This window comes from Lucilia sericata, unplaced genomic scaffold (assembly GCF_015586225.1).
Source record: "Lucilia sericata isolate MDLA Ls3-8-SP2 unplaced genomic scaffold, ASM1558622v1 Contig000784F_arrow, whole genome shotgun sequence".
Taxonomy (NCBI): domain Eukaryota; kingdom Metazoa; phylum Arthropoda; class Insecta; order Diptera; family Calliphoridae; genus Lucilia; species Lucilia sericata.
Window position 1 is genome coordinate 141,549 of NW_023994778.1, and position 11,400 is coordinate 152,948.

Here is an 11,400-nt window from a genome sequence, read left to right on the forward strand (position 1 = left end):
CTCAAATTCTACTTCTGGTTAGTCTGATTTCCATTTTAAAAATCGTATTGTTCTTTGGATTAGATTAATATTCATACAATTTTAAAATGGTTTTATTCAATTACTGCTTAGTAGAAAACTGGTAGGAAAAATACAGTTTATAGCTATAGTAGATAATTGAATATTGGAAGAAAAACTGGTAGATGAAAATCAGTCCTTGATTCCAAAAATTTCCTATAAAAATGACGCACTTAATTAACGTTTAAACACAATGAAATTGTTACTTTTTGATCATACTGTATAAAGTGTATAAAGTTTAGAAAATACTAGGATAGAATCTATTGAGCTCAATCTATAACTGACCCAAAGTTTTGGCCATTATAGGCATTAGGTTCCATATACTAGACCTTAAGAAAATCACACTCGTACATACTTTGAGCTGCACAGAGATTTAAGTTAAAATTGACAGATTCAGGTGTCTTAACAAAGTGTATGTGTTCTTACGTTTTAAGTTTAGGTCAAGTTATCTTGAAAACTTTATATGACAAAGAAATTCTGAAGCGTATAAGGACTGAGTACATATCATTGGCCAAACATATATTTTTTTAATCATGATATCTTTCATAAATATATCTGATATATCTTTTCAAAACTATTGATTTTCGACAAAAGATCAAATTTAATTATGTCTTCCTAACTTTTGAGTCAAAAATTGTATATTGCCGATGGACATGGTGATGTTCAGGAAAAATACCGAAAATTTAACAAAATATCCCCAAGAAGTGTAGTATAATGAAATAAGTAATAAAGTAAATTCGGTCCAGATATATGAAACCCTACAACGGTATTAACTGATTTTCGAAGAAGGACCGCTCTTTGACCGACAACACTTTCTTACTTGTTATTACTCTACACCACTAAATTATGCGTTTGTGCTGATGTATGTTACACCTCAGAATCTCTTTCTGAGTCTATTAAGCTATGCCCGTCTGTGTGTCCATGTTAACCTGGTGCACATACTCTTCTTTTGACCCTAGGAAGAATGCTATTGGAAACGGTTAAAACCAGTTTATTATCTCGCCTAACCCCCATATAACCGTACCCCCGAATTGGGCTTTTGAGTTTATAATTGTGTTAAATTCATCTAGTGTTTGACGAATAGTATAGCGTCATCGTAAATCGCTCTACCGAAATGCCATATTGACCTTTGTCCCCATATAGCACCTCTTTCAGAAAATCACTTTTTTGGCAACAAATTGTAAAAATATTTCGCAATTAAGGTAAAATGCTTTATTATTAGAAGAATAATCCACACTTTTAACATATTCACTGGTGTAGGGTATCATATGGACGGATATGCCTGACTATACATTCTTACTTGTTTAAAATCTACATGTGTATGTAAAATAATTATCTTAGTTGTCTTTATTGTCTTTAATTAATCGTTACGAACAAGTGTTCACTTCAGCTTTAATATTCTTAATTATACTATACACCACTATAGTGGGGAGGGTATTATGCGTTTATGTTGATGTTTGTAACACCCAGAAGGACATTCTGCTATGTCCGTCCGCCCGTCTCTATGTCCATGTAAACCTAGTGTCATAAAAATAATTTTATGAAATTTGGCACATACTATTTTTTTGACCCAAGGAGGAAGCCTATTCAAAAAGTTTAAAATCGGTCCATTTTTCGCATAGCCTTAATACAACCGAATAGGACTTTTGAGCTCATAAATATGTTAAATGTTTTTTATCACTCCAAAAATCGGCAAGACTTAGATTTATATAAGTCTTAATGATTTTCGTGATGATCGAGCCTCATTTGACCCTATCCCCCATATAAAGTCCCCTTCAGACAGTGCATTCTTATTTAAAAAAATTATCAACATTTGTAACATAATCACTGGTGTAGGGTATCATATGGTTGGCCATGTCCGACTATAAATTCTTACTTGTTTCTTTATTGATTTTATTTCTTCATAGTTTATGAGTACAGAGAAGAAGAATGTCTTTGGAAATTCCGTCGTAAAATGTTTAAAAATATAAAAAATATATAAATAGTAAAAGTGGTTTATAGCTCAACGTGATCATTTAGCTCGTTGGACTCAGTTAGTTTCTACGCTGCGTACCGTTATAAATCTGCTGATTCGCTTTGGCATACAAAAACAACATAGCAACCTACGGCCAAAGTAACGATTTACTGTGCAAGCTGGCATATACATACATATAGACTACACTATAGAATAGACTATAGACTAGACTTATAGACTAGACTATAGACTTGACTATAGACTAGACTATAGACTTAACTATAGACTAGACTATAGACCTGACTATAGACTACACTATAGACTAGACTATAGTCTAGTCTATAGACTAGACTATAGACTAGACTATAGACTAGACTATAGACTAGACTATAGACTAGACTATAGACTAGACTATAGACTAGACTATAGACTAGACTATAGACTAGACTATAGACTAGACTATAGACTAGACTATAGACTAGACTATAGACTAGACTATAGACTAGACTATAGACTAGACTATAGACTAGACTATAGACTAGACTATAGACTAGACTATAGACTAGACTATAGACTAGACTATAGACTAGACTATAGACTAGACTATAGACTAGACTATAGACTAGACTATAGACTAGACTATAGACTAGACTATAGACTAGACTATAGACTAGACTATAGACTAGACTATAGACTAGACTATAGACTAGACTATAGACTAGACTATAGACTAGACTATAGACTAGACTATAGACTAGACTATAGACTAGACTATAGACTAGACTATAGACTAGACTATAGACTAGACTAGACTAGACTATAGACTAGACTATAGACTAGACTATAGACTAGACTATAGACTAGACTATAGACTAGACTATAGACTAGGACTATAGACTAGACTATAGCTAGACTATAGACTAGACTATAGACTAGACTATAGACTAGACTATAGACTAGACTATAGACTAGACTATAGAAGACTATACTATAAGACTAGACTATAGACTAGACTATAGACTAGACTAGAGTTGACTACAGACTATACTATATACTAGATTATAGACTTAGAATATACTCTACTAAACACACCATAATTAATATTAGATTATAGAATAGACTATATATGTACATTTGAAATTACTCCATTTTTATACGTAAAAAACACAAAAATCTTCCAATGCTGGTTAAAATCGCCAAATTTCCCGTTAACCGCTAAAACGCATTTTTTTAGGCAATTGCATTTTAAAAACGTCAGAATTGACAGGAAAAACTTCAAGTTGCCAACACTGCCTACCGTACTCGAGCAATAGTTTGTTGCGCTTATTTTTTTTAAGATTGAAACCTACTTCGGAATCACAACAATGAACATCGGTTCCAGAAGTGATGACTACATCACGACTTGCTTTGTTAGAATTTAAAATGGTTCTGTGTAGAAAAAATTTAGAATATCTCCCAGTATTTTGATGTAAAAAATTGCTTAAAATGCTATTAATTGAGGCGGAAGTTTTAATGATTTTATGAAAACAACTGTTATTAACCCCACAATAAAAATTAACACCATTTTCTTATTAATAACTTCATGACATTTAACTTCAACTACCCAACAAGTGTTGCAATTAAAAAGTTATTTAAATGCATAAAAAGAATCTGATATAAAATATTTTTTTTATAATGAAATAATTGCAAGACATTCAATTTAATGGCATCAATTAACAACTAACATTTATTATAAGAAATTTACTTGCAAGAGTGCAAGAGCGCTAAATTAAATTATGACTGTGATGATTTGTTAATAATTATGATACAAATAAAACTAAAAGAAACATTTCAAATAAAATTAAAATACGTTTTTATTTCCAAATAATTAATGTATTTAAGTCATAAACTATCTGACAGATAAGTTATTAATTTAATAAATATTCTGTCAAAAATTTCAATTATTATTATTTTTTTGTTTTATAATTTGTGAATAAATATTTTGTTTTAAAAGTTTATGAAATCGTTAGTTGAATAAAAAGAAACAACTATTAATATTTATGCAATATTTTAAAATTTTGTTTTAATTTATTATTAAAAAATTCAGACAAAACGAAACAAATGCTAAAAAGCATTTGAATATTTATTATTCGATTGATCTAAATAAATATTAATTTTGATAATTATGAATTTATAATTAATTATATTTAATATATTAAGAATAATTCTATTATTAAGAGGAAATAAGAAAACTAGTTATAGAATATGGCTGGATGAAACCCACAGAGCGGTACCCTATTTTTGCAAAAAAAATTACTTTTTCGAATAATGGGGTGGTCGATACTGGAAAATATTTAAGAAGGTAACCTTTAATACATGAGTGCATTCCAACGACGAACTCCAGCCTCTTTCGCAAGTTGTTTTTATATACATTTACCCCTAGCCTTTATATAAGCCCCTTTCAGAGAATTACTTTAACGTTCATAACAGAGTGAAATATAACGAAAACTCTAACATAAACTGGAACCTAAAACTGTCACCAACAGCTCATACGGATCGATCAATAATTGACCCTACCCTCATATAGTAAATGTTGAAACCGCTGGTATTATGAGATACTTGGAAGAACTAACTACTTCCTTAAATTACTTATAGTTTGGTCCATAATGGAGCCAAGCCTTTTTTTGAAGATCACCCTGATGATTGTATCAATGTCAATTATATTATAATAAAATTCAGTACAAATCTAATCAATGTTTAAATTTTGTTAATAAACTTCGAACGAATCGATTTGCCAATGATCAGTGTATAAACATATTTATTTCTGAATTCCCACTGACTGTAAAAATGCTATAAAACACGAAAATAACATTTGAAATCTAATTACTTAATGTAAAACATCCTCTTCTTATAAGCACAAGTCAATTTATATACCGCATTAAATTTTGTCGATCGCACAAATTATAAATCTAGTTTCTGTATACATAAAAAACTGCTCCCTTTGATCAACGTATTATGATGCTATTGTTTGACTCTTTAACCTTAACAAATAGAACTGTAATATAAAATATTTCAAAAATGTTCGGTACTAAATTTCTTAAGTAACTTGTCGTTTTTTGTATGGTGTATTTAATTTAAATAAATGTATAAATGTCTTAAAGACAACAGAAATTTGTTAAACTCATAATAATGTACACAATACTTTTAGTACATTTAAATGTATAATACACGAAAGCCTATTTTGACGGAAATATTGCTATTATTTATCGATTCGGCATTTGACGTTCAAATATTATTTTATATCCACAACTGATATATGTATTAAGTATATACCTCTTAACCAATAAAACATCTTCATTAAATTGATATACATATATCAATATATATCTGTCTTACTTACTAATTTGTAGATCTATGACCAATATTTCGGACGAGACCGATTACATACCACACTCAGAATTGTTCAGTAACTCTAAGACACTGATCCCAGATATAATGTCATGGTTAAGCAAAATATATAAGCAAATGCCTGTAGGAATCTATTGCTATGACTCTAAATGGATAAAATGGACCTGCAGTTCTACATTGAAAACATGGAAACAGAAGTATACTAATCGGAATAAGTATGACACCAATAGAGTTTAAGATATTTACTGAAAGCCAGAAGACATTTAGGGAGATAAGTGGTGATAATCTACGTCTATATTGAACCGTAAGAGAGCCTTAACTGAATATTCTTCCAGATATAAGCTTTGCATTATATGGATATCTGGCCACTCGGAAATAAACGGCAAAGAAAGAGCGAATGTACTTGCTGCAAAGGGAACTCGAGGCAGTTAATCTAACAAATGTTAAATCGTTCGACGTAAAGAGGGCTGAACTAAAAATATGGGCAAGGCAATGATCTAAGGCCACTGGGTGAAACCATAATCATCATATGGGATAACCCTAACAAGAAGCCTCATTAGGATGATCAAGTTTGATATTAGTATGATTGTAAGTATTTTGAGTGGACACACTCAGAGAGGAAAAAACATTAGAACACTGTATTTGTCATTACCAAGGCTTTTTGCGAAACAAGATATATTGTACGTACATATCTTGGAAATGATGTTGTTCTCTTATATAATATTAATATTAAGAAACCACTTCATTCTGAGTGTCTGAACATCGGACAATAATACCTTCATAAAGCGGTATGTCCATATATAAAGTTTTTCCTATCAACATTTTTCATGTAACGGAGAACAAAGCAGACCCGATAGTTGCAGAGCAGACCCTTCTCAATATTTCGATATCTCATAAATGAAATAGTCCGATTAAAAGTGTAGAGCTATCCTGATTGGCCGACCTACATACTTACTTTGAAACCAATATTTAACGTCTTAGAAGTAAGCGAGGTTTCATTTAAAACTATTTAATTTGTTTTAAATAAGTTAGTTAGTTAGTTAGCTAGTTAGTTAGTTAGTTAATTAATTAATTAATTAATTAATTAGTTAGTTAGTTAGTTAGTTAGTTAGTTAGTTAGTTAGTTCGTTAGTTAGTTAGTTAGTTAGTTAGTTCGTTAGTTAGTTAGTTAGTTCGTGTTAGTTCAGTTAGTTAGTTAGTTAGTTCGTTCGTTAGTTAGTTTCGTTCGTTAGTTAGTTAGTTCGTTCGTTAGTTAGTTCGTTCGTTAGTTAGTTAGTTCGTTAGTTCGTTAGTTCGTTCGTTCGTCGTTCGTTCGTTCGTTCGTTAGTTCGTTCGTTCGTTCGTTTCGTTCGTTAGTTTTCGTTCGTTCGTTCGTTCGTTCGTTCGTTCGTTCGTTCGTTCGTTCGTTCGTTCGTTCGTTCGTTCGTTCGTTCGTTCGTTCGTTCTTCGTTCGTTCGTTCGTTTTTCGTTCGTTCGTTCGTTCTTTCGTTCGTTTCGTTTCGTTCGTTCGTTCGTTCGTTTCGTTCGTTCGTTCTTTTTTCGTTCGTTCTCGTTCGTTCGTTGTTCGTTCGTTCGTTCGTTCGTTCGTTCGTTCGTTCGTTCGTTCGTTCGTTCGTTTCGTTCGTTTTCGTTCGTTCGTTCGTTAGTTCTTTCGTTCGTTCGTTCGTTCGTTTCGTTCGTTCGTTCGTTCGTTCGTTCGTTCGTTCGTTCGTTCGTTCGTTCGTTGTCGTTTCGTTCGTTCGTTCGTTCGTTCGTTCGTTCGTTCGTTCGTTCGTTTCGTTAGTTTTTCGTTAGTTCGTTCGTTCTCGTTCGTTCGTTCTTTCGTTCGTTCGTTGTTCGTTCGTTCGTTCGTTCGTTCGTTCGTTCGTTCGTTCTTCGTTCGTTCGTTCGTTCGTTCGTTCGTTCTTCGTTCGTTCGTTCGTTCGTTCGTTCTTTTCGTTCGTCGTTCGTTCGTTCGTTCGTTTTCGTTCGTTCGTTCGTTCGTTCGTTCGTTCGTTCGTTCGTTCGTTCGTTAGTTCGTTCGTTCGTTCGTTCGTTCGTTCGTTCGTTTTCGTTCGTTCGTTCGTTCGTTCGTTCGTTCGTTGTTCGTTCGTTCGTTCGTTCGTTCGTTCGTTCGTTCGTTCGTTCGTTCGTTCGTTCGTTCGTTTCGTTCGTTCGTTCGTTCGTTCGTTCGTTCGTTCGTTCGTTCGTTCGTTCGTTCGTTCGTTCTTCGTTCGTTCGTTTCTTCGTTCGTTCGTTCGTTCGTCGTTCTTTTTCGTCGTTCGTTCGTTGTTCGTTCCTTCGTTCGTTCCTTTGCCCGGCCGTCCTCGGGTTCCGTGTATAATAACCCGTTAAACGCTATATCGATTTTTCCAGTGGAGATGATTTAAACACTATTATTCTGTGTAAGACTAATTCGCCTTCGTGAATTTAATTTGTTTGGAATTTAAAGGTGTTTTTCGTTGACTAAAGTCACTAAAGGAAGAGGCACCACTAAGGCTTGAGGTGTTATACATAAATATTTTATTACACTTGTTATTGTTGTACATAGTGGATGCATACAGCATTTTAAACACGAACAACTATCTGTAGTCACAGTCATAGTCAGCGTCTTCGTCATTGTCGTCATAGTCAAATTCAAACACTCAAACATTTATGATTGTCATAGATAAAATGTTTTGGTTTTGTTTTTCTTTTGGTAGAAACCAAAGAAAAAAAACACAGAAAAAGGTTAAAAATTTACAATTAGTTTGGTGTTGTTTTAATGATTTTGACATTTGGCCACTAAGTTCGGTACTTAAGATGTTCATATTTTTCAATTCATTTTAAACTACAACAAACAGTAACAAATTGATCTATAAATTACACATGAGTTTTTATTATTTAATGCTTAAACTTATACACCTAACAGAAATTTAATTAATTTTTACATACTGTTACTTGTGATATTCTGTAAACGCACAGAACGTTCAGCTGCATCATAAGCGGCCTGGGAAATAACTTGTGGTATATGGGTGCCTTGTGGTTGGAAACCATTTTCATCGGCAATATATTCTACAATTACCTCATTACCATTCTCATCGAAGTAACTATATGAACCCTTAATTACCAAGGTTTCTTTTTCAGTGCCAGCATTTTTAACAATTCCCACCTCTTGACGTTTTGCTCCATCAGCACCTTCGTAGTAGTATGTAAATGAACCATCTTCTGTCTTTTCCTCACCCTGCCGTAAGATGTGCACAAACTTATCAACTTCATCGTTAGATATACTGGCGGCCAATGTTAAAGTAAAGAATGCAATAAAAATAATCTGTTGAAAAAATTAATTCAATTCATAAATTATTAATATGCGGCTTTAATATAGTTATTAAACAGTTAAACTTACATTTCTAAACATTTTAGAATATTAAATTAGAATTAATGTGTGAATGATTTAAATGTTACTAATTTCTTACTCTAAGAAAGTTGTTCTTTTATATTGGACCAGTTTTCATTAGTGAAATATTTAAATATTTTTTTAAATTTATTATATAATTTTGTTTGGACCATTATGCTAATGTTTGAATTTGGGTCATAGAAATTTGTATTGAAAGGTTTCTTTCTAAAAATTTTGTAATCAGCTTATGTTTGCTGTTTAACAATAGTTAAAAGGTCTATGAACTATTTATTTGATGTTAAAATAGAGCAGCGAAATGATTCGTTAATGGTTTAAGTTATAAATATCCAGATAAACATCATATCCACACACTTCTTGTATAATTTGTAACTTCTAAACTCTTCACGGCATGGGACGTACATGTTAACCACATGTTTAGATTAGATTATAAGCGCCCTAAGCACTGCGACCCTATTTTGGATCTTTTGTGGCGCCCGTGGGGTCACCATAACAGGTTTAATTCACGTTGTGATTTCTCGGCGAGTCCTCAGTGTTGGACAATTGCACAATATGTGTTCAGATGTTTCCTCCTGACAGCCACAAAATCTTCATAGCTTCGATATGTCGTTTCCTAGCATAAATTGATGATATCTGAGACCAGAGTTTCCCGCGAGTAGTCCCGTTAATATTCTGAGATCTCTTTTGTGAAGCTATAGCAACTTTTGAGAATTTCCCCTTGATAGCGTTTAAGGGCTGTTTAAGCCCTGTTGTAACTTTCCAGTGGCGAGCAAATTTCGATTCGACCCACTAATCGCATTTTTGTCTGACATATCCTCGTGGATACCAAATAATGGCTAAGCCATCCTTCGTTGTTAATGTTCGATATTAATTTGTTATGTTTACCCAGATCGTTCAGTGATGTCACACAGTCCATTACAACACCCAACCTAAAATCATATGAGAATAAAGCATAGAGCGCTGCTTGTCTGTCTGACATTATGTAAATTCACAGACCCTTTATCCTTCTCCTAACGCACTCCCTAACACAGATAAAGATAGCGTATATTTCCGCCTGAAAGATTGAGGGATATTTTCCCATGGAGATTGCTTTCTGGAAGTTAGAACCACAAATGGCCACTCCAGTATCACCATCTATGTGTGGAAATATATGTACTATAACCAGCACAGATAAAGATAGCGTAGATTTCCGCCTATAAGATTGGGGGATATTTTCCCATGGAGATTGCTTTCTGGAAGTTAAGACCACAAATGGCCGCTCCAGTATCACCATCTATGTGTGGAAATATATGTACTATAACACCTAAAACCACCATAAATCATTAAGAATTTCATATCGGAAATATGATCATTTTGTCGGCATAGGGACAACGCAACTTACCGGAAGGTTGCTTTAAACAGTCATCATGCAGGGCTGTTGTTGTTAGTAGAAAATTGATGTATCTTTAATGTATCTTCTATACATTCAATACATTTTCTTAAGTCGAAGAACTTTGAGGTTATCGACAGAATAATCAGTTGAATGATAAATATTCTAAAAAGCAGGACCATTAAGTAATTCATGTTTGAATACAATTAGAACAACAAATGTTGTGATACATCAAGGAAGAGTCATATTTCCGGTCTTATGGAATACGATAAATAATCCTTTTCAAGATAGTCTTCACTCTTATAAATTTTTGTTTAAATTTACACTATTTATTGTAGGTAACCAGACTCCTAGTATAATAAGTGTAAAAATACATGTTGAAAATATTCAAAAATTTTAAACACATTGTATGTAAAAATAGTTGATACAAATTTTGTATTTTTACCTATTTATGTGCTTAAAAATGTTTAGCAACATTTCAGTTTCATTTAAATTTTAACATTTTGTGCCTAAAAAAACTGTTTTTAAATGTAAATTTAAATTGTATTGTTTAATATTAAATAGGAAATATTTATAAATACATTCCAATGGTTCACAATAATATTGAAAAATACAAGTTAAAAATGTAATTTCAATGGACGTTTTATTCAGTAATATAAGAGATGGATATTCAATATATAAGAGATGGATAAGTTAATAAAATATAATACATTCAAAACTTTTACTAATCGAATTTTTTATCTCGATCTACAGCTTCATGAAATTCATAATAATATACATATAAAAATGTAGGTAAATTTGTGTTTGATTTAAAACTCCAGCATTGAGTAGAATGAACTCCGCCTTTAACCCAAAGATTTATATTCCAATTTATTGTTTTGGACAGCTTGAAATTAGATTAAAAAATTTTAAATTTAGAGGGATAGGTCAGATTTAAGTAAAAGGAAATATACTTACGAAGTTTCATGAAATAACTTTCTAAGTCACAACCTGTAAATTGATTGCAGCGAAGAGCGGAAGAATGTACGTGGCAAAATATACTTTGATTCCAAGCCGACGTTAATATGCTTATATGACCAATGTTATTGAGTGTTAAGACATCAGTACAAAAATAAAGGACATTCCAGTTTTATTGGTACAAATAATGAATGACCATGCAAATTTTGAAAACTTGATTTAGTATTTGAAATTTGCAAAAAGACCAGACATAATATGGAATAAATTGTTCCTTTTTCCAATCAAGAAGATTCGGAGGATTTC

General features: G+C 32.4%; 1 protein-coding gene across 1 annotated transcript; it reads right to left on the reverse strand.

Annotated features, from left to right (window-relative positions):
* Nucleotides 1–8,281: 8,281 nt before the first annotated feature.
* LOC119608068 (endocuticle structural protein SgAbd-6-like) lies at nucleotides 8,282–8,815 on the reverse strand. Its single transcript, XM_037962329.1, has 2 exons — nucleotides 8,763–8,815; nucleotides 8,282–8,687 (listed from the first exon to the last, which is right to left on the reverse strand). Exons 1-2 carry the CDS (start codon nucleotides 8,772–8,774, stop codon nucleotides 8,304–8,306), a joined length of 396 nt encoding a protein of 131 aa, XP_037818257.1. The 5' UTR covers nucleotides 8,775–8,815; the 3' UTR covers nucleotides 8,282–8,303.
* Between the last annotated feature and the right edge of the window lie 2,585 nt (nucleotides 8,816–11,400).